Genomic DNA, 27,616 nt, shown 5'->3' on the forward strand with positions numbered 1-27,616 from the left:
TGGAAAAAGCAGCAGCTTTGGGATAACCATGACCTGGATCAGTGTTTCCCAAACTTGACAATTTTAAGGCATGAGGACTTCAACTCCCAGAATTCCACAGCCAGCGTTGCTGGCTGTGGAATTCTGGGAGTTGAAGTCCTCATGCCTTAAAATTGTCAAGTTTGGGAAACACTGACCTGGATGATTAAGAATGTCTATTGCTATTTCTTGGAGATATTTATTGACATTTAAATTGGGCTTTGGAGTTTGCCTCTTTGTTTGTTCAACATAGAAGGAAAGTCGTTAGTGACATCTTAGCGATTAAAGAGACACTTTCTTGTTCGCTGATCTCTTCCGCTATGCAGTTTCTTGAAGACAGTACTGCTTGCTTACTGCAGACCTGCAATCATAATCATAACGTTGGAAGGGACCTTGGAGATCACCTAGTCCAACCCCCTGCTCAGGCAGGAAACCCTATCCCATTTCAGACAAGTGGCTGTCCAGCCTCTTCTTGCAGACCTCCAGTGTTGGAGCATTCACCGCTTCTGGAGGCAGGTTGTTCCCCTGGTTAATTGTTCTGACTGTCAGGAAGTTTCTCCTTAGTTCTAGGTTGCTTCTCTCTTTGGTTAGTTGCAGGGACAGTGTGCGTCCTCCCAGTACTTTTGTTGAAGTGCAGAGTTCCCTATTTTAGCATTGCACTGTTTCTATCCAGGGGAGGCTAAATGGTCTTTTTTCCCCCTGAAAATTAAAGAGCTCATCTAGTGCCTAAGTGACCATTTCATGACCTCTACAGGATATGTATTTCCCATCCAGATCAGAACTGCTTGGACCCTGAAAAAAAAAAAAGTATTAAAATATACTTTGGCCTGCTCATCTCCCATTAGGAAGACAAATGTTAGCACCTCTAACTTGTAAATATCTTTTGCAACGGGCCTGGTTGGGTTTTATGGAAAGCAGGATGCATTTGGCAATTCCTAGCTAAAGACCGTCTTCCGTTGTCTTCTTATTGAACTTTATTCAGCCTCCTGGACAGTTAAGCTTTGCTTTAGTGATTTTTTGCTGGGAGATTTTGTAAAGATACCAACAAGGGATCTGATAACAGAAGATAACATATTAACCTTCTTAAGAATATAGATTGAGAAGAACTCCAAAGTGTTTTTTGCTGATCCTTTAATCCTTATTATCAGGAAGGATCTGGAAGCAGAGTTGTTGTTTTCCCTTCCAGAGGTGAAGAAAGGGCTCCAGATACCCATACCATGCACAGAGTGTCCTGCTTGGTTTCCCGGGAAGGGGTGTTTGACGTTCCTTCCATCCAAAGGGTTGGTGGATGGGCTACTCCTCAAAGTAGCCTCGTTGCAGAGAAGTTTCACCAGGGGCCGTTCTGCTTTCTTTTTAGAAAATCAGCTAAAATACTGTCGATCAATAAGACCTCCAGAGTGCAAACTTTGCAATCAAATAGGTCACCCCTGAGGGTAGGATACATGCAGGTTTTAAAGCGTATTATTAGTTGTTTGCACTTTTTTTTTCTTTTTCGGCCATATGTTAGCAGCAACCTGCTGAGGCAGTGACGGGCTGCTAGACATTTTTTTCCCATTTCGTGCTCAGAGATTATAGAAATAGAATTTGGCTGAGTTGGAAAACATTCTTGGTCCCTGATCCCTGAGGCCCTTTGGAAAACCAACTTCTTGTTTAAATTTAACCTTGAAGTTTTATTTTGGATCGTTGCTGGCTGACTATCAGTTTGTTCGTGATAAACTATCTCTCTCTCTGCAGCCTGTGGTGCATTACAAGCCCAAGGATCCTCTCTGCTCAAAGATTTTTTTTCTCTTATTTTTGTTTTTTTTCACAGCCAAGCCGATATTTTCAGTTGACATTCATCCAGATGGGACCAAGTTTGCAACTGGAGGTCAAGGTACGGTGGCCGCGAAAGTTTCTTGTAAACTCCTGCACCCAGTCCACAAAAGGAACTTAAATAGTAACCTGTACAGGTACACTTTGCTTAGGCACCACTTGTTCAGCGATGGCTTAAACTTGGCAGTGGCGGGAGGGAAGACTTAAAACTGGTCTTCAAATATGTAGCAACATCCCCACGGTCATTTGATCATGATTTGGGCAACTGCATTTACCATAGTTGCAGCATCCCGCAGTTACGTGATCGCCCTCTGCGACTTTCCCTGCTGGCTCCCAGCAGGCAAAGCCAATGGGGAAGGCGTGCGGTCCTCACTTAACAACCTGCAACTTGCTCAGCGACCACCACGAAAAACACTGTGAGTCGTTGTGGAGGTCCTCGCAGAAGGACTGCCTCGCTTAACAGTGGCCTTTCCTGCTGTGTCGTGGAAAAACCCAGTGAAAAAGACAAGAGACAGTAACACAAAACAATCCTCCTTACTTTAAGACTCAGAAGTTTATTTCAGGAATAATTTGGAACACACACATAAACATCCCTTACGTTAAAAACCCATTGCAATGAAGTCCAGTGACCTAGCAGGTCCAATAAGGACAGCTATAGGCCAGTGGCCAATCAATCAGGTCCAGTCCCAACTTTTTATACCCTTTCTCGTCCTAAGACCGTAGACGTGGTCAGCAATCTTACACTTTCTGCTGAACGTAACTTTCTTGTCTACATTGGAACCCGCATCCATCAGTTACTTTCAGTTCACTACTTCTTAACAGTTCAAAATATATTTAAAACAAGCAAGCTTAGCAAAAAATCATATTAAGTCAAATACAGTTGCAGTTTAGATTACAAACAGTAGTTCCTTCGGATTGTAAAACTGAACATAGCGCAAACTTTGGTTCAATACTTTTGCATGAGGCCTGACTCAGCTCACCTGGGCCTAAACCTCACATAGAAGAACCATAGCCAATATTTTAATTTTCCACAGGTCAACCCGTAAATACAGTAAGCAGCCCTTTATCTTAACAAATCTCTTTTGAATCAAGTAATGCTGAACGTATGTTTTATTTAATGATCATTTTAAAATATTACCCTGGTCCTTTCGCGTGGGATACAGAAGATCGTAAGTGAAATATTCTTAGACCTAAAATGATAGACAATAAAGAACAGTATAGGCATCACCCCTAGAGTTATATCTGACTTGGACATGCTCCCTCCCTGTTTGAATGCTGGTTGTTTTTGCTAGTTATAATAGCCCTGGGCTATTCCTGAGTCTGTCTGCATTTGGTTTTGATTTATTTAAGGGGTGGACTTCGCCTGCAGCGAGTCCCACAGCTTGCTGCTAGCGTGGCGAACAGCAGGGACCGAGATTCTTGGGATAAAATATCAGAAGCAAATACGCTTGCCAGCCCTGAGGTTATAATTAATGTGGCATTAGTTGGATTAATTCAAAATGTGCAATTTAATAGGCTTCAACGTTCAGTCACTTTCCTCTCTTTTATTTACAGTGGCAGGGGTACATTATTCCCTAATCAAAGTGATGCTAGCTGCAGAATTTTTTTTTTTAAAAAAAAACCATTGTGAATTAAGTGCCATAGGTGTTTCCTGAGATCTTAAATTATTATTAAAAAACATTTGTGGCTCCCTACTATCATTACAGACGTTAGATTTCCTGCAGAGTCCAGATTGTAGCTGCGTGTTTCATAGTTGTGCATCGTTCAGCTAAACTTAAAAAAATGTGCAGCCGTGAACTGGATTTTAAAGGCCGTGTTTCTTTGTAGGGTATTTTTGTTAAAATCCTGTCGCTGCGGCGCTCAGTGGAATTGGGTTCTCTAATTTTAAGTGGTGTGGACTTCAACTCTCAGAATTCCCTAGCGGCCAGACGATCTGGGAAGCTCTGGGAGTTGAAGTCCACGCAGCGTAAAGTGGCCGCGGTTGAGAAATCCTGACGGATAAGGAGACACTTCTAGTGCTCTGTTATTTGCTAAATTGAGGAGGAAAGTTACTCTCTGCTTCAAAGGAAGCTCTAAGGACCCTTAGCAAAGATGCACAGCCTTGTTCTTCTCTTGTAGTAACTGCAGTTTGCTTTTCTTGGGGTCTTCAGGACAGGATTCCGGAAAAGTGGTAATATGGAATATGGCTCCTGTCGTCAGGGAGGAGGACGAAAAGAACGAGAATGTGCCCAAAATGCTTTGTCAGATGGACAATCATTTAGGTATGGTAGCATAGATTTTTATTTTTTTGGGGGGGGGGCTAATGGGCCAGCATAATGTGAGAGCCAGTTTGGTCTAGGGGTTAAGTCACCAGACTAGAAAGCAAGAGATTATGTGTTCTAGTCCCGCCTTAGGCATGAAAGCCAGCTAGGTGACTTTGGGCCAATCACCAGGAGACTGTGAGTTCTAGTCCCGCCTTAGGCATGAAAGCCAGCTAGGTGACTTTGGGCCAATCACCAGGAGACTGTGAGTTCTAGTCCCGCCTTAGGCATGAAAGCCAGCTAGGTGACTTTGGGCCAATCACCAGAAGACTGTGAGTTCTAGTCCCGCCTTAGGCATGAAAGCCTGCTAGGTGACTTTGGGCCAATCATCAGGAGACTATGAGTTCTAGTCCCGCCTTAGGCAAGAAAGCTGGCTGGGCGACTTTCATCAGGAGACTGTGAGTTCTAGTCCCGCCTTAGGCATGAAAGCCTGCTAGGTGACTTTGGGCCAATCATCAGGAGACTGTGAGTTCTAGTCCCGCCTTAGGCATGAAAGCCTGCTAGGTGACTTTGGGCCAATCACCAGGAGACTGTGAGTTCTAGTCCCGCCTTAGCCGTGAAAGCCAGCTGGGTGACTTTGGGCCAATCACCAGGAGACAATGAGTTCTAGTCCCGCCTTAGCCATGAAAGCCTGCTAGGTGATTTGGGCCAATCACCAGGAGACTGTGAGTTCTAGTCCCACCTTAGGCGTGAAAGCCTGCTGGGTGACTTTGGGCCAGTCTCTCCCTCTCAGCCCAAGCGTGTTGAAGGATTAAAAACGCCACCTGTGCTTTGAAAATATCACCAGGTGGTAACTCTCCCACTAATATAAGCTCCCGCCTTAGTATAAGAATGTGTTCTGAGGTTTTGTTTTGTTTTTTCCCAAGCATCTTTGTCTTCCCATTTTTGTTCTAGCCTGCGTGAATTGTGTGCGGTGGTCCAACAATGGCATATACCTGGCCTCTGGGGGAGATGACAAACTGATCATGGTCTGGAAGAGAGCGGCGTAAGTGTACTTTCCTTCCTTCTTCCTCCCAGCAAGTTTAATTCTTGGCACCTTTCTTGGACTCTTTTTGGGAAAAAAAAAACTCCTTATCTTATGTTCAAGGTTGGGTAAATAGCTGTAATTATAACCTCTATCCTATTTTGACTTGATGGCAGCCCATTTTATCATGGTTTGACCTTCACTTAATACTTTATGTTGCTCATTGTATTATTGTTCACACGTTTTGCATACATGTATATGCTGACACACTATTTAAACTTATTTATTTATGAGACTTATATACCGCTTTAAGTGCAAGCACTCTCTAAGCGGTGTACACCAGTAAGCAATGTATATATATATATTTTACATTGCCCCCAACAATCTGTTTGGCTTTGTGCATATGGTGTGTTTTAGGACCCCACAGTCCGTCCTTCCTTCCTTCCTTCCTTCCTTCCTTCCTTCCTTCCTTCCTTCCTTCCTTCCCTCCCTCCCTCCCTCCCTCCCTCCCTCTTCGCATTGTGTCCTAATTGTGTCACGAGATGTCTGCAAAAAAATCCTCCTCCTTTTCCTCTCCACAAATTCCACTTCCTTCTAGTGCTGATGATATTCCCTAGCTGGGTCATGAAATGTCTGCAAGAAAGCAACCAAGCTCAGAGAGCACCAAGGACCCCACAGTCGCCATCCATCCTCCTCCTCCTCCTCCTCCTCCTCCTCCTCCTCCTCCTCCTCCTCCTCCTCCTCCTCCTCCTCCTCCTCCTCCTCCTCTTTCTCTTCTCCACAAATTCCACTCATGATATTCCCTAGTTGAGTCATGAAACGTCTGCAAGAAAACCACCCAGGTCAGAGAGCACCCAGGACCCCTCATTTCAACCCTGATTTACCAATATTCTCTTTTATTGATACCTCCCCTGTTTCTTCCACAGCTACATCGGTCCCAGCACCGTCTTCGGTTCCGGTAGTAAGCTTGCTAATGTAGAACAGTGGAGGTGTGTCTCCATCCTGAGAAGCCACACAGGCGGTAAGAGTGCTTGAAGCTCTGAGACGGTTGGTCGCGTTGCGTGCTCTGCTTTCTAAAAATAAGGTTCATGGAGCAACTGTGGCAAAGAAAGGCCGTAAAATTGGGCAAAAATCACTTAACAACCGTCTGGCTGAGCCGAAGAAATGTTAGACTCAATTATGGCTCCTGAGTCAAGAGTTACCTGTATTTAGGTACTCCAGCAACAGGGATATCTGTAAGATACGGTCCAAACGGCAGTTGCGATGCTACAATTAAAGCTCTGTCTGTTTTTTTATGTACACCGTGGACTTCCACTTGCGTTGTCACACTACCTGTCCAGAAGAATAAGAACAGAAATAATCTAGAGCAGTGGTTCTCAACCTGTGGGTCGGGACCCCATTTGGGGTCGAACGACCATTTCACGGGGGTCGCCAAACAACGCAGTCTGCCATTTTTTTTCCCTTTTCCTTAGCTGTGCTCCTCCCTTTTATTCTATTGGCTTTTGAAAGCCAATGGAATAGACTCTCTTGAATAGAGTCTAATTCTATTGGCTTTCAAAAGCCAATAGGAATTGTCCAGGCTGTCTCTGCCCTGCTAAGCCCGCCAAAAGTCCCATTCTGCAAACGGTGCTGCACCAGTTGAGTAGTCCTCGACTTACGACCAGTTGAGTAGTCCTCGACCTACGACCGGTTGGGGGTCACGGCATTAAAAAGGTTGAGAACCACTGATCTAGACTATATAAATTTACTCGGGTGGTCTGCTGTAAGGGTCTCCCAACTGTGGCCACTTGAAGGCGTGCGGACTTCAATTCCCACGCTGGCTGAAGTTCACAAGTCTGAAAATTTGCTGAAGTTGGAGATCCCCGGACGACCAGCAATGTCCAGATATTAGGCCTCCATCAGCCACTGACTCCTGCCTGGTGCTTTTTTGATCAGGATCTTAGCCCACCTTCCCTTACCAGGTTTCCGTGGAGAAAAGTATATATAGAACTCGACTTAATGATGGTTTGTTCAACCATGTTTCCAAGTTTCTCACAATCTGTCCTCACACCTACGACCGTAACGCCACCCCTGCAGTCCCATGACCATCATTTGGGCGCTAGGCTCACCTCTTTGCATTTACACAACCCATTCCAGCATCCTCCTGTCACAGGATGAATTGGTTTGGGCCGGATGCTGTCCCTGGAATTCACGTGACCGTGTTTTTTAAAACTTCCCTGTAGATGTCATGGATGTGGCGTGGTCCCCACACGACGCTTGGCTAGCCTCCTGCAGCGTGGACAACACGGTTGTGATCTGGAATGCTCTTAAATTTCCTGGTAAGGACACTTGGAAAGTGTAAGGACACTTTGTGCTTGAGGTGAGGGGGGGAGGAAATGAAACTCTGATTTTGGGTTTGGGGTTATAGAAACGGCTACGGAATTTGGGTTTGGCCAGTCTAAACAAAAGAAGAAATAGGGGAGACATGATAGCAGTGTTTCAGTCTCTGAGGGGCTGCCCCCAAAAAGAGAGGGGGTCAAGTTGTTCACCAGAGCACCAGAGGGAAGGATGAGAAACCATGGTTGGACACTGATCAAGGAGAGAAGCAACCTGGAATTAAGGAGAAACTTCCTGACAGTGAGGACAATCAACCAGTGGAACAGCTTACCCCCAGAAATCGTAGGCGCTCCATCGCTGGAAGTTTTTAAAAAGAGGCTGGACAATCACCTGTCTGAGATGGGATAGGTCCTCCTGCTTGAGCAGGGGGCTAGACTAGAAGACCTCCAAGGTCCCTTCCAGCTTCTATTCTATTCTAAAATGGCTAGTATATACTATTACGTAAAAATCAAACGTTGAGGTTTCATGTTATTGTCTTCTTCTTCTGCATCAAAAGGAGTCAGAAGTCAATGCTTTTTTTTTCCCTTTTCCCCTCTACCTACACTTTTCTCTCTTCCCCTTTTCCTCCCCTATTTTACCTTCATTTTTCTTTAAGTTTGGTATTTTATGCTTTGCTGAAATTAATAAAAACATTTTGAATCTCAAAATTCTTGACAAAGAGCCAGCACTGACTGAATTGTTCTGCCACTGTGTGAACATCTGTTTTTCTCTAATCCGAAAACATTTCCAGTAACCAGTCTTTCCACTCTCTCTCTCTTTTTTTTTGTTTTTTTTTTACCTGTAGAAATCCTTGCTACACTGAAAGGCCACTCTGGCCTGGTTAAGGGGCTCACCTGGGACCCCGTTGGGAAATACATTGCCTCTCAAGCTGATGACCGAAGCTTGAAGGTCTGGCGAACGATGGATTGGCAGCTAGAAACCAGCATTACGAAACCTTTTGATGAAGTACGTATGGCGAGAGCGCTCTTAACTATTCCTGCATCGCTCCATCCTTCCGCAGCCAGGCTGAGAAATGCTTCCAAGTCAGTTCCAAAACACCCACTTGCCTGAGACTCTTTAAAGCAGCTACATCTTTTCCTAGAATCTCATAGTGCAGTGGTGACGAACCTATGGCACGGGTGCCAGAGGCGGCACTCAGAGCCCTGGCTGTGGGCACGCGTGCCGTTGCCCCAGTCCTAGGCCTTCAGCTGGGTTTTATAAAACCTTTTCGCTTTAGGCCTCCGCCGCCGTGTGCAAAAAAAAAAAAAAGGTTCAATCAATCAGTCAATTTCAACTTCTCGCGGGAAAAAAAAGATCTTGCAAAGTTGGAATTGATTGGTTGAACTTTTTAGTCCCACCCAGTCTGCTGTTACCACCGCAGCCACACCCACCCAATGGGCCACACCTACCTGGCACTCGACGGTGCATAAGTGGGTTTTGGGTTGCAGTTTGGGCACTCGGTCTCTAAAAGGTTCGCCATCACTGTCATAGTGGATGACATAGCTGGCTGAGGAATTCTGGGAGTTGAAGTCCATGAGTCGTAAAAGGGCCAAGTTTGAAGGCCCCTGCAGTAGAAAATCAGAATAGCTCTGCTTATCTCTTTCGTACTTCTCCGCCTGCGTACCTTTGCAAAAAAAAAACACCCCTGACTTACTTTTGTGCACGCTGTCCTCGTTCTCTTTCAGTGTGGAGGCACAACCCACGTGTTGCGCATCAGCTGGTCTCCCGATGGGCACTATCTGGTCTCGGCTCACGCCATGAATAACTCTGGGCCCACCGCCCAGATCATTGAAAGGGACGGATGGAAAACCAACATGGATTTTGTCGGGCACCGCAAAGCAGTGACCGTAGTGGTGAGTTCTTTCCCATCCTGAAAGGAGATTGTTCCAAAGTTAACTACGACAAAACGGTGGTGATAATCAAATTCAAAATCAAATTTTGATACGGGTACATTGAAGGAGAGTCAAAATACACAGAATATCAAGAGTTTAATATCAAGACAAATACGTCTGGAGCCGAAACAGCAGCCCTTAGGGGTGCTTTGATGGTCATAAGTGGGAGGACCGGTCCTGAGTCATTTTTTCTGTCCTGATTTCAAACAGCCGCTTAAGGCATGGGTCTTGAAACTTGGCCCTTTTAGGGCTTATGGACTTCCACTCCCAGAATTCCTCAGCCAGCGTGCCTGGCTGAGGAATTCTAGGAGTCGAAGTCCACAAATCATAAAAGGGCCAAGTTTGAAGACCCCTGGCTTAAGGGCTGGTTTGTAAGTCGAGAACCACCTGCAAAGCATCTGCTAGTTCCTTTTCTTAAAGTACCTTTTTTTAAAAAAAAAAAAAAATTAAATTAAGAAAAAAACTCAATTCTTTTTTTCCAGAAATTCAATCCAAAAATCTTTAAAAAGAAGCAAAAGAATGGCAGCTCTACCAAACCAAGTTGTCCTTACTGCTGTTGTGCAGTTGGCAGCAAAGACCGATCTCTTTCTGTCTGGGTAAGTAACAGGTCTGGTCAGATTTAAGGGGTTAGGTCAAAGGTGGGGAACCTTGGCTCTTTTATGACTCGTGGACTTCAACTCCCAGAATTCCTGAGCCAGCATGGAGGAAACGTATGGCCTCCTCATGACTTGTGGACTTCAACTCCCAGAATTCCTGAGCCAGCATGGCTCAGCTTGGAAAACTTCTCCCTTTCCTCTCAGCATGGCTGGCTCAGGAATTCTGGGAGTTGAAGTCCACACCTCTTAAAGTACCCAAGGCTGAGAAACAGTGGGTTAGGCCAGGGATAGGCAACCTTGGCTCTTTTATGACTCATGGACTTCAACTCCCAGAATTCCTGAGCCAGCATGGCTCAGCTTGGAAACCTCTCCCTTTCCCCTCAGCATGGCTGGCTCAGGAATTCTGGGAGTTGAAGTCCACCAGTCATAAAAGAGCCAAGGTTCCCCACCCCTGGGGTAGGTGGTCTTTTTTGCACGTCTGTATTTTTGCAAAATCAAATCAAAATCTTTGGGCCTTTTTTGGGATGACGTTTTTAGGTGAGGGATGTCCAATCTTTGCAACTTTTAAGACTTGCGGACTTCAACTCCCAGCATGGCTGGCTGGAGAATTCTGGGAGTTGAAGTCTGCAAGTCTTAAAAGTTGCCGAGGTCGGACACCCCAGTTTTAGTCTTCTTCAGATTCAGATCCTGCTTTGCTTTGAAACTGACCTCAGACTAAGCCAGGTTCCATGTCTTTCGAAGGATTGGGTTTTTAAAAGGGCCACTTCGTGAGTTTTCCATCCCTTCCCCTTTAAACATGCAGGAGATAATGTGAGGGTGCTTGTGGGTCACTCCCATCTTTTAAAAAGGCGATCAAATGGTCAATCAAAGCATTTTGCATTCATGGCTCAGAATGCTGTAATTTCTACTAGATCATAAAAGTTATATTCCCTCCTCAAGATTCAAACATGGGGAGTTTGTGGTCCTGATGTTGTTCTGAAATTCCAATTTTGCTGAATAACAATTCCCAGCAACTCTTGGTTTTGCCATACCATTGGGAACTGCTTGGAATTGTACTATACAGCTAGTCCTCCAGTTACGACTGTAATGTCCATTATGGTTGTCGCAGTTATAAAAGGGTTAGGTGACCAAGCTGATTTTATGAAATATTTTGGGGCAATCATTAAGCAGCCTAAGTGCAAATGCCCCAGTTGTTTACTGTAGCAACGTTTTGCCAGTTGTGCTGGTTTTTTGGCAAAACCATCATAAACTGCAGTCGTGAGAGTTTGCTGATGGACATAAATCAGCAAATGGGCATAAATGGAGGACCACCGGTGACATGATTTGAAGGCGGCAGGTTCCCACCAATTTGCTTAAATTTTCCACTCTTAGTTACTCTTGTAGCACAGATGAATGTATGCTCACTGAAGTACATCGTTAAGTCTCAGGATGTGAGACTCCTTTTGTGACACTCATACTCCTGTCATTTTGTTTTTAGCTGACGTGTCTGAAAAGGCCTTTGGTTGTCATACATGAGCTATTCGACAAGTCCATCATGGATATTTCATGGTAAGATAGCTTTCACAGGCACTTGCCTTCAGAGGTTGTGGGTGCTCCATCACTGGAGCCTTTGAGGAACAGATTGGACAAGCGTTTGTCTGAAATGGTATAGGGCAAGGGTCTTCCAACTTGGCCCTTTTATGACTTGTGGACTTCCAACTCCCAGAATTCCTCAGCCAGGCATGCTGGCTGTGGAATTCTGGGAGTTGAAGTCCACAAGCAAGGGTCTTCCAACTTGGCCCTTTTATGACTTGTGGACTTCCAACTCCCAGAATTCCTTAGCCAGGCACGCTGGCTGAGGAATTCTGGAAGTTGAAGTCCACAAGTCATAAAAGGACCAAGTTGGAAGACCCCTGGTATAGGGTTTCCTGCTTGAGCAGGGGGTTGGACTAGAAGACCTCCAAGGTCCCTTCCAACTCTGTCATTTTGTCATCATCCTACCGTAGAAGCTTCTTCAGTTCACTTCACTTCTTCAGTCCAGAAATGAAGAAGCTTCTTGGATGAGAAGCGAAACGTCTTCAAGGAAAAACAAAGAAAGCCCAGTTGCTGGGGGGGGGGAGCACCTTTGGGAACCTGGATGATTAAATCTCCATTTTTGTTTCTTCTCCTTCAGGACTCTGAACGGCCTTGGCATTTTAGTGTGTTCCATGGACGGGTCCGTGGCCTTTCTGGATTTTTCCCAAGACGAGCTTGGCGACCCCTTGAGTGAGGAAGAGAAGGTGCCTGTGGTTTTGGTTTAGCTGAGCATTCTAACCTTTCAAATCCCTTCTATTTTAAATAATACCAGACTGCCTAGAGCAGGGGTCCCCAACCTTTGGGGCACCAGGGACCGGTTCCGTGGAGAGAGGTTTTTCCGCAGACTGGAGGGTGCGTGGTTTTGTGTGCCTCCTGCATCCCGCGGATGGGGCTTTGCTTGTTTGTGCGGACTGGTTGCTGGCATGCCGCAGCCCAGTACCGGTCCACAGACCTGGGGTTGGGGACCCCTGGACTAGGAGATCTGATCCGGAGGACGCCGCTTACGTTCTGATGTTCTAACCCCTTTCAGAGCAACATCCACCAGTCTACCTATGGCAAAAGTTTAGCGATAATGACGGAGGCCCATCTCTCGACCGCCATTATTGAGAATCCGGAGATGCTCAAGTACCAGCAAAGGCAGCAGCAAATGGAGAAGAAGAACGAGGCCCTCCGAGACGGGATTGGTCCGGGAGTAGCAGTCACAGCTCCTAAGTTGGCCAGCATGGTGAATGGAGAAAGCTTAGAGGACATTAGAAAGGTAGTTTTTTTTTTTCCTGTGCCCTGTTTCATTCCTCCGGTCCTTCTTTTCAATAAACTCGTAAACTCAAATATACGTATCATGATGTAGCCGTGGAAGATCTGCCTCTTTGATAGAAATAGCCTTCCTTCCTTCCTTCCTTCCTTCCTTCCTTCCTTCCTTCCTTCCTTCCTTCCTTCCTTCCTTCCCTTCTCCCTCCATCTTCATTTCTTTCCTCTTGTCCCTTCCCCTTCCTTCCCTTTCATTTTTCCTCTTCCCTTCTCCTTCCTTCCTTCTTTCCTTCCTTCCCTCACTCCCTCCCTCCATCTTCATTTCTTTCCTCTTGTCCCTTCCCCTTCCTTCCCTTTCATTTTTCCTCTTCCCTTCTCCTTCCTTCCTTCTTTCCTTCCTTCCCTCACTCCCTCCATCTTCATTTCTTTCCTCTTGTCCCTTCCCCTTCCTTCCCTTTCATTTTTCCTCTTCCCTTCTCCTTCCTTCCTTCCTTCCTTTGCATAAATTCCACTCCCTTCTAGGACTAACGATTTTACCTAGTTTGGATAATGAAATGTCTGCAAGAAAAGAAGCAAGCTCAGAGAGCACCAAGGACCCTACAGTTCTTCCTTCCTTCCTTCCTTCCTTCCTTCCTTCCTTCCTTCCTTCCTTCCTTCCTTCCTTCCTTCCTTCCTTCCTTCCCTTCTCCCTCCATCTTCATTTCTTTCCTCTTGTCCCTTCCCCTTCCTTCCCTTTCATTTTTCCTCTTCCCTTCTCCTTCCTTCCTTTCTCCCTCCCTCCCTCCCTCCCTCCCTCCCTCCCATCCCCCTACCTATCTACCTTCCTCTCATTTCTTTCCTTCTCTCTTTTCAGGTATACGTTCCTTCCTTCTTCCCTCCCTCTCTATCCCTCTTCCAATCGCCTTCCCATCGTCTCCTCTCTTTTTGTGCTTAGGGAACACAAGGCTGAGGCAGCCCATTGTTAACAGATGAAGCAAAACCGCCCTTAAAAGTAGATTTTTCGATTAACGCCCTTTAAATACGTCATGGGAAGTAAAAAAAAAAAAAAAATGACCAAAAGGAAAAAAGGGAGCTTTCATATCAACCTAAGAGATATTTTGATATATCTATTTATTTAATATTGCTTTATCCACCCCGTTTATATGGCCACCAACCTGAACAAGGGATACTGGGAGGCTGGGGCTTGGTCAAACTTCGTCGCGACTATAAAACCAAAACCCTAGTAATCCTATTTCTTCCTGGCAGAACCTATTAAAAAAACAAGTTGAGACGCGGACAGCCGATGGTCGGCGAAGGATCACACCGCTCTGCATAGCTCAGCTGGACACAGGGTACTGTTTGCAAAATATTTTGGACTTTTGTCTTGTTTTGTTCCCAAAGTAGCAGTGGACAAAATGCTCTCAGCCCCTGGAAGAAGCAGGCCAGACCTAACCACTTTCAAAACGACCTCACCCCCTCCAGCTAGGATTGCAAAGAATTAACAAGATGTATCCAAATATCAGCTGTCCTTTTTTTTTTTTTTAAATCACAGTGTGATTCATAAGTCCTCAACTTGCGACCAGAATTGGGAGCGGAAGCTCTGTTGCTAAGCAAGACAGTTGTTCAGCGCATTGTGCCCAGTCGTATGATCTTTTCCGGTTAGGCAGATCACCGCGGTCACAAAGCGAAGCGTGCTATTGTTTAGCAAATCCGCCACTCTTGTTACCTGAATCCTCCTGATTTCCTAATGTAGTCATTAAGCAAACCCCGGCTTCCCCATGGATTTTGCTTGTCCGAAGCCAAACTGGAAAGGTCACCTATTGGCGATCACGTCACCCCACCCCACCCCCCGGGATGCAGCCCCGGTCATAAATGCATACCGGTTTCCCAAATATTTAAATGTTGATCATGTGACCTGGGGACGCTGCGGCGGTAGTTAGCGTGAGGCCTGGTCATAAAGTCACGGTTTTCTGTCGTTTTCTGTTCAGTCCTTGAACAAAGGCTTGTAAGTTGAAGATGACCTAGACAGGACCTATTTAAAATATTGGTCCTGGTCGGTCCGGTGGGGATAACATACCCCCATTTACCCCTGACGGCCTTTCTTTTTCCAACAGGGATTTTTCGACCGCCCTCTTTAACAGCATCCCACTCTCTGGGTCCTTAGCCGGGTCCATGATGTCCGCTTCCCAGACAAATCAGCTCATAGCGTTAGATTACAACACGGCCAACTCCCTGGGCACCGCTAAGCCTGCCTTAGAGCCCATGGCAGCGGCCGCTAAATCGGCGGAAGACGTAGCCAACAAGGATGGGTGAGCATCAAAAGAAAGGCCTTCTCCTTCTGACTCGGGTGAACCAAGGACCCGTTCACTGAAGCATGGGTTGGCGTAGTGAGGAGGACATCCCAAAGCTGCTGTTCCAGGAGGCAATTGGGCTTCTTTGTTTTTCTTTGAAGAGCTTTCTCTTCTCATCCCAGAAGCTTCTTCAGCTCTGACTGGAGGGTGGGGAATGGAAGGACTTATACTCCTTGCAGACCGCTGGTCATTTGTCTTCTTTTGGAGAGTCGTTGAGGCCACTTGGAGATTTGTCTGTGTCTTCAAAATCACCTGAGTGGTGTGAATGGGCGTGGAGCCTTCTTGGACCTGCTGAAAGGACTGTGTTGTAGACTAGAGATAAACCTCCAGGTGGCCTCAGCGACTCTCTAAAAGGATGCAAATGACCAGCTGTCTACGAGGAGTATAAATCCTTCCCTTCCCCACCCTCCAGTCAGAGCTGAAGAAGCTTCTGGGATGAGAAGCGAAACGTCTTCAAAGAAAAACAAGGAGGTCCAGTGGCCTCGTGAAAAAGCACCTTTGGGACAACCACGACCTGGATGATGGAGAATCTCGATAGACATTTAGTGAGGTGGAAGCTCTACCTGTGATGGCCTTCATCTTCAGAGACCTTACACTTAACGTATTTATTTTTCACATCTTTGAACCATCGATCTCCCTCAAAGAGAGATTCTGGGCGGTGAACATTAAAACACGAAAACGATATATAACTATTAATTAATTAATTAATTTTTTTTTTTAAAAAAAAAAAGGCAAGCACTGTTAAAATTAGCTAACTACCTCCAGGATTGCATGCTCCTCTGGACTCCCCACGCAAGGCCACAGAGCCACGTTTTGATTCCTTTTCATTAGGCCAGGAGTGGGGGGGCCTGCCTCACCTCGGGGGGGGGGAGAATATTCCACAGGGAGGGGGCAACAGCAGAGAAGGCACTCCACCCATCCAAGTCCTTTAACTGATGGCATCTACGGGATGCCTTCCCTGCCGAATCCGGTGGGACGGGCCGATGTAATGGGCTGAAGACCGTCCCACTGGTAGAGTGGTCCCACGCTGGGGGTTTAGGACAATTCGCTGCAGCCAGCTCGCTACGGCCAATTCACCCCTACCACAACTTGCCACAGCCCATTCACAACTACACAACTTGCCACGACCACTTGCTGCAGGACAGGAGTTGCGCTAATATCGAAGAAATGGAGTAAAACCATTAAAAGGAAGGAGGCGATAAGGAGGGATCAAACGAAAGGCGAGTGAGCAAAATTAAAATCGGGCTCAGTTATTGGAAAGAATTAAAATTGAATTGTTCCACAGCGAGTTGTCCTGTGGCAACTTGGCCGTGGCGAGTAGGCAGTATAGTGAGTTGGCCCTGGTGGGTTGTCCCATCCGGTTTGCTTGTTCCTAAGCTACCTAGACATGCAAGCGGAAATTCCACAGTTGGGTCAGCTTACATTTCCGAAGGACGTGGATACGGCTCGCCTGGTGCTTCTCTATCAGGCGTCCCCAAGGTTTAATGTAGTAGATGCCAAGCAAGCCCATCCCTCTGTGTGATCTGGATTTGTCCCGGTCCTGAACACTTCTCAAGATGTGCGGGCTTCAAGTCCCCGAATTCTGGCTGGGGCATTCTGGGAGTTGAAGTCCACAGATGTTTGTTGAAAACTACTGCTTTAGAAAATGAGCCCTTGCCCCCCAATTCGACCGGGTAAGGGGTTAAAAAACCACAACTGTTTGTGATGCTGTTTATTGCCGGTTGTGAACAGAGCGGACCCCTGCCAGATACGTGGGGTGCTTCAAATGTGTTTATTTTGTCTTTGCTTTCTCTTTTCCCAGTGTGAACGCTACCTCGGCTTCAGCTGCTCTCCCAGCCTCTTCGTCCTCGGTGCTGTCCGCTTCTTCTAAGATTGAGCCCATGAAGGCTTTTGATTCTCGGTTTACAGAGCGATCCAAAGCCACCTCAGGGACTTCCCCCGTCTCGCACGCCAATCAGGTTACCTTGGACAGGTGAGGCGCAGAAGCGGAAAAGAACCATTTCAGCTGGACACCGTATTGTAAGCAAAGGAGAAAGCATCGTGCTGGTCTCCTCTGCAGTCCAAAGGATGCTGGCTTAGGAGGAATAGGACGTCGACAGGGCTTCCAGCGTTGCACGTCACAAATTTAAATGCCCACTAGATGGCAGCAAAGAGACCCAGAAACTCTCGTTCTTTGGTGCCCTCTTGTGGTCAGCCAAATATTTACAATCTCGATCTGAAACCCTAATTTAATTGATTTGTATCTTGGCTTTATAATTTTTAGAACTAACTCAAGACTAGAGACATGTCCAATAACCCTGCTTCCTCCTACTTTCTCCACAACAGCCCTGTAAGGAGCATTGGGCTGAGAGTGACTGGCCCAAAGTCATGAAACCCAGCCAGCTTTCATGCTTAAAGTGGAACTAGAACTCGGAATCTTCCACGGGAGTCTTCAAACTTGGTCCTTTTATGACACGCTGGCTGAGGAATTCTGGGAGTTGAAGTCCACAAGTCGTAAAAGGACCACGTTGGTCTGCCATTTTCTCGCCTGGTTCCTTAAAAACTGGATCAAACTGGTTTTGTTTTGTTTTTCCTTTTTTTCTGCAGACTGAAGGAGCAGAACTCCGTTCGGGAAAGCAAACCCAGGGATCTCCTAGAAAGTAGCAGCGATAGCGAAGAAAAACTCGCCATCAAACCCTTGTCGCTGTCCAAGCGAAAGTTGGACCTTGAAGTTGAAAAGAAGAAGAAAGGCAGACCTCGGAAAGACTCCCGGCTGATGCCTGTCACTTTAACCGTTCAGGTAACCGAAGGCGCTCGTCATCTCTCTCCGATACACGACGACAGATCCCGCTTTTTTTTTTTATCCATTTTAGAAACCAGACTGTATGTTCTGAATCTAGCTGCAGGCAAATTAAGCAAATCATCCTGGTTTATTGCAAAGGAGCACGGAGGATGTTAGCTAGGGGAGTCATGAAACATTTGCAAGGAAACAGCCAAGCTCAATCCTTAGATCAGTGGTTCTCAATCTGTGGGTCGGGACCCCATTTGGGGTCGAACGACCATTTCACGAGGGTTGCCAAACAACGCAGTCCGCCATTTTTTTCCTCCTTTTCCTTAGCTGTGCTACTCCCTTTTATTCTATTGGCTTTTGAAAGCCCATAGAATAGACTCTCTTGAATAGAGTCTAATTCTATGGGCTTTCAAAAGCCAACAGGAATTGTCCAGGCTGTCTCTGCCCTGCTGAGCCTGCCAAAAGTCCCATTCTGCAAACGGTGCTGCACCAGTTGAGTAGTCCTCGACTTACGACAGGTTGAGTAGTCCTCGACTTACGACCGGTTGGGGGTTGCGGCATTAAAAAGGTTGAGAACCACTGGTCTAGACGCTATCGCTAGCTATTGCTATTAAGAACAAACAGTGACCTCTCTCTCTCTGTATATATCTCTACTTGATTTAATCGATTCCACTCTGATTTTTCTCACAAAACACACGTGCGTTTCAGCCTGGTTGGGCTATTTCAAACCCAGCTCAGATTCATCATGCAGAGTTCTTCTGAAGACCAGCTAGATCAGCACCCCCACCCCACCCCCAAGCTTTTGAGCACCAGGGACCGGTTCCGTGGAGGAAGGTTTTTTTCCCACGGACCGGAGAGAGTGCGTGGTTTTGTGTGCTGCCTGCATCCCACGGATGGGGCTTTGCTTGTTTGGGCGGACCGGTTGCTGGCATGCTGCGGCCCGGTATCGGTCCACGGATCGGGGGGTTGGGGACCCCCTGAGCTAGATTGCGTAATTTGATCAGCCCGCAGAATTTGTGCCGGAGTGGAGTTGAGAGGGGCCTAACTCCTTCTTGACATGCTTTGTTTTGTCTCCCAGTCTCCAGCTATATTAGCCTCCGAGAAGGATGGGGCTTGCCACAGTACACCCTTAGCACTTAAACTGCCGACCCCGGTGCTACAGAAGTCGTTTGCTTTACAGGTAAGAGGTGGACTGTATTTGTTATTAGGTTCTTGTCCCGCCCTTTTTCTACCTGACTAACCTGGAATCATACGCAGGGCCCCCAAATCTATCTAAATATCTATATTTCTTCTTAGCTACTCTATCTAGTTCAGCTTTATCTATCTTTATCTCTATCTCTATCTCTGTCGCTCTATTATCTATCTACCTATTTACCTATTTATCTACCTACCTACCTACCTACCTACCTACATCTATCTATCTATCTATCTATCTATCTATCTATCTATCTATCTATCTATCATCTCCAGTATATTCTCTCTCTCTCCAACTCCCTTCCTTCCTTCCTCCTTCCCTCCCTCCCTCCCTCTTATTCCCATCTTCCTTCCTTCCTTCCTTTCTTCCTTTCTTCCTTCCTTCCCTCTCTCACTCCCTTCCCTTCCTCTCATTCCCACCTTCCTTCCTCCCTTCCTTCCCTCCCTCCCTCCCCTTTCTCTCATTCCCATCTTCCTTCCTTCCTTCCTTCCTTCCTTCCTTCTCTCCCTCCCTCCCTCTCTCCCTCCCCTTCCTCTCATTCCCACCTTCCTCCCTCCCTCCTTTCTTTCTTTCTTTCTTTCTTTCTTTCTTTCTTTCTTTCTTTCTTTCTTTCTTTCTTTCTTTCTTTCTTTTTCTCTCTTCTTTCTTTCTTCTTTCTTTTTTCTTTCTCTTTCTTTCTTTCTTTCTTTCTTTCTTCCTTCCTTCCTTCCTTCCTTCCTTCCTTCCTTCCTTCCTTCCTTCCTTCCTTCCTTCCTTCCTTCTGTCGGTCTGCCTATCTCAAGGAGAGGAACATACCTGCCCTTTTAACTACACCCCAGATCAGGTTCTTCACAAACCTCCAGGTTTCTCCGTTGGCTTGCACTGGGACTGCTTAGGGGCTCAGATGAAACCTCTCTTGCAGGTGAGCTCCGATCCCTCGATGTATATCGAAGTGGAAAACGAGATCACAGCCGTGGGAGGGTCCAAGCTCAGCAGACTGAAATGCAACCGAGACGGGAAAGAGTGGGAGACGTTGCTCACCAGCCGAATTCTCTCCGCGGCGGGAAGCTGGTAAGCGTGGGGGTCTGGGTACGCGCAGTGAAGAGAGAACGTGCTAAAAACTTGATGCATTGGATTAAAAAGTGACCTTTCCCAAGGTGAGGCCTCTGTGTTGATCTGAGACTCCCAATTCACACAGTCTAATATTTGGGGATCAACCATCTGCCTTTTAGGCCTGTCTCGCTCGCCCCTGTAAGCCAGGGATCCAGAATCGTCCTTGCACGATTTTTCTATCCCGGATCCTTTTGAAGCTGGTTGGGTTTGTTCATATGCCTGGTTTAATCTTAATGTTGGTTTTTTATTTTGGTTTTGTTACTGTTTTGTAGGCTAATCAGCTTTGCTGGAAAGGTTAAGGAATTGTGCCTTTTTCTTTTTAGGTTTTTTTTTTTAAATCTCATCTTTTATTATTTTTATAAAAAACTTAAGATGGTGAACACACCTAATATTCCTTCCTGCTTCTATTTTTCCAAGCACAACAATCCCATAAGGTGGGTTGGGCTGAGGGTGAGAGGGACTGGCTCAAGGTCACCTCGCTGCCTTTCATCCCTGAGGTGGGATTAGAACTCACAGTCTCCTAATCATTGGCTGAAAGTTCCCCAGCCAGCTTTCATGCCTAAGATGGAACTAGGACTCCCAGTCTCCTGGTGATCGGTCTAAAGTCACCCAGCCGCTTTCATGCCCAAGGCCAGGACTAGAACTCACCGTCTCCAGATGATTGGCACAAAGTCACCCAGCCAGTTGTCATGCCTAAGATGGAACTAGATAGAACTCCCAGTCTCCTGGTGATTGGTCCATAGTCACCCAGCAGGCTTTCATGCCCAAGGCCAGGACTAGAACTCACCGTCTCCAGATGATTGGCACAGAGTCACCCAGCCAGCTTTCACACCTGAGATGGAACTAGAACTCCCAGTCTCCTGGTGATCGGTCCAAAGTCACTCAGCCAGTTTTCACGCCCAAGGTGGGACTAGAACTCACCGTCTCGGGATGAGGGGCAGAAAGACCTTCAGCTGGCTTTCACACCTAGAGTGGGACTAGAACTCCCGTCTCCCTCTTTCTAGCCTGATGTCTTCACCAAACGTCTATTTCTCTTGTGCTTTTCCCCCCCAGCGAGGTGGTGAGCGTGGCTTGTGAAAAGCGGACCCTCTCTGTGTTTTCGGCGTGTGGCCGTCGCCTCCTCCCTCCCATCGTCCTGCATTCCCCCATCTCCACGTTGCACTGTACAGGGTTTTACATCATGGCTCTCACCACAGCGGCCACCCTATCAGTCTGGTAAGCAGTGAACCTCTCTTTCCCTCCCCGACCGTCTTTTTTTCCATCTTCCTTTGCAAAGACGCGTCACGTGGAACGGAATGACCCTTTTGTTCTCCCACCTCTTTTTTCCCCTAGGAACGTGAGGAAGCAGACAGTGGTGGTGAAAGACGAGTCCCTACAAACCATTTTAGCAGGTAATGACAATCACCTGGGCCCATCAGAATCCTCTTTACAAATCACCCTGGACTTAACGTCTCTTTGTTTCGCGACGCTTTCCAAGTTTTCACAGCACAAAAAAAGGGACTTGCCATTGGCCCTTGCACTTATGACTCTCACAGGATCCCCGTGCTCTCACACAGTCCAATTTGGGGCGCTTGGCACGCGTTGACAACAGTTGCGGGTCCCAGAGCGATGGGATTCGCTGCACGACTCGTTTAACAACTGCAGTAAATTTGCTTAATAACCGTGGCCCAAGAGGTCATAAAATGGGGCTGACTTACTTAATCACCACCTCTTCCTTGCCAGCAGAAATTCTAGTCCCTGCAGTTATTTAAGTGAATAATACAGTCATTAAGCAAATCTGGCTTAATTGAGTGGTTGTCGGACATCGGCTGGAATGTTGACAAGTGATAATCACCTTATTCTGTCTCAGCCTACGTGAGTCCTTGTTAATGCTCACAAGGAGAAACCCCCCTTCCAACAAGCAAGCTGGAACCGCAGGAAAAAAGCAATTCCCTTTTATTATTCACAACCTGAGTCAATGTCCAAGGCAAACAAACACATTTCACAGAAACTCGATTCCTTAACACAAACAGTTGCCTTCAACAACCAGCACCTCCCACACGTTCCCTTTTATTATGCAGCCAAGGTGTGGCTTCCTAATGCCTTCTCCTTTGCCTTTGGAGCCGCCCCATTGCATTCCTCTGTCCTACTTGCTTCTCTTGCATCTGCGATTTGCCCCAGATGTTCTTCATCACTGTCCAACTCAGGCTCCCAGCACAGCTATGTCTCAGCCTGAGCGTGAGTAGAGGGGCCAGGCTCCTCGTCAGACTGTAAGTCTTGGAGCTCCTCAGAGTCTTCCTCTGACTCTTAATGTCACTCCAGGCCCCTCCTCCTCCTCAGATTCAGCTGCCTGGTCCACTAGCTGGTGAGAAATCACAACACACATGACCGAAGTTGTAAGTCTGAGGACACATGTAGGTCACTTTTTTTTCGCCATTGCCACTGTTAACTCCCAACGGTCACTAAATGAACAGCTGTAAGTCAAGGACTATCTGTCCTTCCCCCGTCAGCTGATGAGTCTCGCCCCACATTTCTGCTCCCAAGAAAACTGATGGGTACGTTTGACCTTTGCAGGAAGTGAAACCACCGTCTCTCAAATCTTGCTGACTCAGCATGGCATCCCCCTGATGAATATGTCGGACGGAAAAGCATATTGCTTTAATCCTTCTCTATCTTCCTGGTAAGTCTCAGAGTGGGAGATATAAGGAAGGCAATTCTTGAGCTAAGCAGGCTAGATCTGCAGCTAAGGCTTTCCGGAACAAACTCTTAAGTAAATACGGCAATCAGATGTGGTTTTATTTTGCTCCGTTCCTGTCCTGGGCGAAAGATCAGGTCCACCCATGAACTTCCAATTAAACTGATTTATTGTTACTCCTGTCTGTGCCCAGCAATCTTCCCGACTCATGCTTAGCACTAGAATGGAGAAATAAGAATTCAAGGGGAATGGGACTCGAACTAATGGTAGCTACGTAGGGATTCTAGGCTGGCGCCTTTCTTGACCCCACCACCCTCAGATTCTGCCATTCCTTGTCCTACAGTTTCTTGGGCTTGCTGTCAATTACAAGAATACAGGTTGTTTGTTTGTTTTTTAAACTGGAAACCTATTTTGCAGTTGGCCAGCCCATTTAAGTGGAAGTCTGGCTTTGCACGGCGGGATGATTCTTAAGCGGGAATCAAGGTTGGGCTGGATGGGAAATGAAAATGGGTTAAATTTCCAACTTGCAAGTGTTTAATTTTGCGAGAAGGCCTGCCCTCTCCCAACTTGGTTAACTGGAACGTGTTCTCTCTTTCCAGGAACCTTGTCTCTGACAAGCAGGAAATGTTGGCACAGTGCGCAGACTTCAGGAGCAGTCTACCATCCCAGGAGGCCATGCTGTGTTCAGGACCTTTAGCCATCATCCAAGGACGAATGTCTAAGTACGACCTTGTCTTGTCTCGCCCAACCTCTCCGCCTTTAGCCACCGGGCCATCGGAACAGGCCAAGCTCTTGATCACCCAAAGCTTGGTGACCCCTGCTTTGAACTCTGAACACAGCAGCCCCTGTTGGAACTGTGCGGATTTCCCCCCAAAAGCTCCTTCACGGTTTTCCCGTCAAACGCAGGGGAAATCAGGGGAGTCATGCAGTTTAAATGAGTACAGATAGTCCTCGACTTACGACAGTTCATTTAGCATCCATTCAAACTTACCAACAACACTGAAAAAAGTGACTTTAGGATCGTTTTGCACATTTAATGACGGTTGCGGCCTCCCCATGGTCACATGATCAAAATTCAAAATGCTTGGCCACCGATTCATATTTATGACGGTCGCCGTGTCCCAAGGACACGTGATTTCTCCCTTTGCAACCTTCTAACAAGCAAAGTCAACGGGGAAGCCAGGTTCACGTAACAACTGTGTGACTTGCTTAACAATTGCTACAGTTCGCTTAGCAAACAGTGGCAAGGAAAGTCGTAAAATGGGGCAAAACTCACGTAACAGATGCTTCACTTAGCAACCTAGATTTTGGGCTCAGTTGTGATCGTTAAGTCAAGGACTATCTTTAAAAAGGTTTTTTGCAAACTTAAGAATCTGGCCAATTAACAGTCAAGGGAAACGAGTGGGAGATAAGAAAGGCATTCAAGATGGGCTGGATTTAAATCTCTTGTGGGCACGCAGAGACTTGTGACTGATGACGCCTTTGACCACCCCTCCCTTGAGCTCAGCCTGGTCATCTCCTACACCTCCTTCTACTCTCAGCTCCTAAAAGCTGCTTCCTCTTTGCTCCTTCCCACAGCTCTGGGCGACAGGCAGCCAAATTGTTCTCCATGCCTCATTTGGTGCAGCAAGAAACCACCACAGCGTACCTGGAGAATCAGGTGGCGTCTGCCCTGGCTTTACAGTCAAGCCACGAATATCGTCACTGGCTGCTTATCTATGCACGGTACCTGGTTAAGGAAGGTAAGGAGCGATGCACTGGTGTGACGGTGTCAAAAGGTCTCGTCGCAGGATGTTCGCTGTCCTGAGCAAAGCTGCCTTTTGCAATTGACCGATGGGGATGTTGTCAATGCTGACGGTGTTCAAGTGGTGCTCCAGATGTTTGGGGATTCTTATTATTATGGTTGTTTATACAAAGATGTTCAGACTGGATTTGGCATTTTTATCTAAGCCTCGAGTCCTCCTAAGGACCTGGAATAGGCAGATGTTTTTAATAATGTCAGAGATGCCGTCGCAGGATGTGAGCTATTCCAAGTAAAGTGCCCTTCGGCAATTGACCGACGGAGATGTTGTCAGTGCCAACGTTATGGTTTGATACACAGTCATCCAGATGTTTTAGACTGGATTCGGCATTTTTGTCCACCTTTTGAGTCCTTCCTAAGGAACTGGGATAGGCAAATATTTGATGGTATCCTTGCAAGAGGTCAGCTGTTCCAAGTCAAGCTGCCTTTTGCTGTTGACTGATGGGATTCTTGTCAATGCTGATGGGGTTGATACAGTGTTCCCGATCTTACGATTACGGTTTGTTGCACAGCCAGATGCTTGGACTGGATTTGACATTTTTACCCACCAGCTACTGAGTCCTTCCAGAGTACTTAGAATAGGCCGATATTGTTGTTTGATTGGTATCGTTGCAGAATGTCAGCAGGTTCCAAGCAAAGCTGCCTTTTGCAATTGACTGATGGGGATGTTGTCAATGCCGACGATATTCAAACGGTGCTCCAGACATTTGGGGATTGCACCCCAGGCACCTGTTGTTACTAAATTAGTTGGAGGAGAGTATGGCCCGGTTTGTGACTCTTCTTATTTTACCGTCTTCCTTAGGCTTTGAATATCGCTTGAGGGAATTATGCAAGGATTTGTTAGGTCCTGTCCATTCTTCCTCTGGAAGTCAGTGGGAATCGACCGTCGTGGTAAGCATTGATTGTGGGGGTTTTTTTTTGGGGGGGGGGAACACATAAAATTATATTTCCCTCCCTAGCTCAGCTGCGGAACGGTTCAGCATCGGCTTGAATGCCGGCCATCTTCCAGCGTTCACTTTTCCAGCCACATCCAGGAGGGAACGTATGGCATGCAAATAATCCTCGACTTACCATCGCAATTAAGCAACCTTCCTGTTGCTAATTGAGACGTCTTAAGTGATTTTTTTTTTTGCCCTGTTTTACGACCTTTCTGGCTGCAGTTGCTGAGTGGATCGCTGCAGGGGTTAAAATTATAATATGGTTGCTAAGTGAATCTGGCTCCCCCCCCCAATTGGCTTTGCTTGTCAGAAGGTCTCAGAAGGGGATCACGTGACCCCAGGACACCGCGGCCGTCGTAAATATGAGTCTGTCGCCCAGCGGCTTAATTTTGATCATCCCTGGGGATACAGCAATGGCTGTAAGTGTGAAAAAGGATCCTAAGTTGCTCTTTTCAGCACCGTTGTGACTTGGAACGGTCGCTGAACAAACTGTTGTAAGTCGAGGACTACTTGTATGGTTCCATGCCTTGTGAACAGTGGAACAGCTTCTACTGTGGAAGTTTTTCTCCAGAGCCTTTTTCTACAGAAATAAGGTTGAAGCGGGGATTTTGCACCCTCTGCTTGATCTGTGGGGTCGTTTCCATGCAGACAAGTGAGCGGAAACAGCTCAGTGCAGTGGCTATCCTGCCTGTGAGATGCTTATTTGTGTAATTTTGTGTGTTTTGCGCAGGGCTTACGGAAACGGGATCTGCTCAAGGAACTGTTGCCCGTCATCGGGCAGAACCTTCGTTTCCAGCGACTTTTCACAGAATATCAGGAGCAGCTGGACCTTTTGAAAGACAAGTAGCCCCCTCCGAGACGTTTCTCCAGCCAATAGGAGAGCAGGGAAGAAACAGAGGGTCCCGTTGGCAGAAGCTAACCCTGCTGAAAAACGCGGGGCAGGAGCCAGGTCTGGGGGTCTTTTTAACAAGCCTAAAATGTTGTCGTTTTTAAAAGAAGGTCGCAAGAGGAACAGCGTGACAAGCTGGGGAAGTGACAGGATGCGTTCCTTGGTTTCTCTCCTGGAAGTTGAGCATCGCAGCTTACCGCTGTCGGGGCGTGAGAATGGTCTTCAAAGGGGACGGTTGGACTCCAGATCCGATGTCCCAGATATCAGAAAGACACATTTTGTGAGCCTTTTGAATATCCTTTGAGAAGCACATTACAAGAAGCTAAACTGAATGTCATACAGGCCCTCCTTTCAGAGGATTTTACTGAGGATTTAATCTATTGGGGCGATGGAAGGAGGAGCCACCCAAAGCAGAAAATCCTAAAAACTCCTCCAGAATTATGCAGCCCACAAACTCTTCAATTTGCGGACAACCATTAGAAGCGAGAGGCTGTTTGATCACACAAGGGACTATTTTTATACTAAAATTTGCTAACTTGTAATAGGAGAATTTTATCTGGCCAATAATCCCACCCCTTCCCCCCAAGTCCTCTTGTTATATCAAACGTAACTTCATTCATTATGACGGCTACGTTGCTGAACAATTGTACCAAAATAAATGTCTCTCTCTCTTTTTTTTTTTTAACTATTTGTAAAAGGTATTGGCAAAACGGGAAGGGGTAGGTAAAAATGGGATGGGATTTGGGGAGGGAAGATTATTTTTTTGTGTAAGTACAATTAATAAATGAACGTTGCGTTGATTTCAGAACAAACAACAAATGTCTCTGTGCTGCTTGTGGTGGCATTAAATGTACAAGGCCCCCCACCCCCCCTAAAAACAAATCTTGAATTCGGCCTTTGTTGTCGGCCGATGAGTCGTTTTTATTTATTTTGGCGGTGGGTCCTTGTGTATCACTGGTCCAAAGCAGTTTGCAAAGCAAGGGAGATAATCTCAAATTACGCCAATGAATGACCCATGACAGAATGAAGCAACATTCATGTAAACAGCCTTCCTGATGTTACATGTCTGATGTTCTCCAGAGTGTTACATGTACTGTATAAACTTGCTGGTTTTAAGTCTTTTTTTTTCTTCCTCATTTGCAACTGCATATTCTGTCCTGTAATAAAGATGTGTTTTTTATTATCATT

The 27,616-nt window shown here is 46.5% G+C and overlaps 1 protein-coding gene across 2 annotated transcripts in view; it reads left to right on the top strand.

Annotated features, from left to right (window-relative positions):
• Positions 1 to 27,616, top strand: part of LOC120303140 (protein HIRA) — a 28,091-nt gene extending 475 nt beyond the window's left edge. The window contains exons 2-25 of one of the 2 annotated variants that reach the window (XM_039332358.1): positions 1,829 to 1,891; positions 3,981 to 4,091; positions 5,025 to 5,115; positions 6,021 to 6,115; positions 7,317 to 7,412; positions 8,255 to 8,415; positions 9,135 to 9,302; positions 9,824 to 9,937; positions 11,415 to 11,485; positions 12,090 to 12,195; positions 12,522 to 12,749; positions 13,985 to 14,070; positions 14,833 to 15,027; positions 16,871 to 17,041; positions 17,656 to 17,848; positions 18,918 to 19,019; positions 19,936 to 20,084; positions 21,180 to 21,341; positions 21,459 to 21,517; positions 22,680 to 22,785; positions 23,400 to 23,522; positions 24,379 to 24,542; positions 25,404 to 25,492; positions 26,270 to 27,616. In XM_039332358.1, coding sequence (XP_039188292.1) covers positions 1,829 to 1,891; positions 3,981 to 4,091; positions 5,025 to 5,115; positions 6,021 to 6,115; positions 7,317 to 7,412; positions 8,255 to 8,415; positions 9,135 to 9,302; positions 9,824 to 9,937; positions 11,415 to 11,485; positions 12,090 to 12,195; positions 12,522 to 12,749; positions 13,985 to 14,070; positions 14,833 to 15,027; positions 16,871 to 17,041; positions 17,656 to 17,848; positions 18,918 to 19,019; positions 19,936 to 20,084; positions 21,180 to 21,341; positions 21,459 to 21,517; positions 22,680 to 22,785; positions 23,400 to 23,522; positions 24,379 to 24,542; positions 25,404 to 25,492; positions 26,270 to 26,386 — 3,020 coding nt within the window. In that variant the 3' untranslated portion in view covers positions 26,387 to 27,616. The remainder of the gene's footprint in view (positions 1 to 1,828; positions 1,892 to 3,980; positions 4,092 to 5,024; positions 5,116 to 6,020; positions 6,116 to 7,316; positions 7,413 to 8,254; positions 8,416 to 9,134; positions 9,303 to 9,823; positions 9,938 to 11,414; positions 11,486 to 12,089; positions 12,196 to 12,521; positions 12,750 to 13,984; positions 14,071 to 14,832; positions 15,028 to 16,870; positions 17,042 to 17,655; positions 17,849 to 18,917; positions 19,020 to 19,935; positions 20,085 to 21,179; positions 21,342 to 21,458; positions 21,518 to 22,679; positions 22,786 to 23,399; positions 23,523 to 24,378; positions 24,543 to 25,403; positions 25,493 to 26,269) is intronic. The other variant, XM_039332359.1, reaches the window with a different exon arrangement.

The sequence above is a fragment of the Crotalus tigris genome, unplaced genomic scaffold, assembly GCF_016545835.1.
Source record: "Crotalus tigris isolate CLP2741 ecotype Arizona unplaced genomic scaffold, ASM1654583v1 scf7180000024461.2689607, whole genome shotgun sequence".
NCBI lineage: Eukaryota > Metazoa > Chordata > Lepidosauria > Squamata > Viperidae > Crotalus > Crotalus tigris.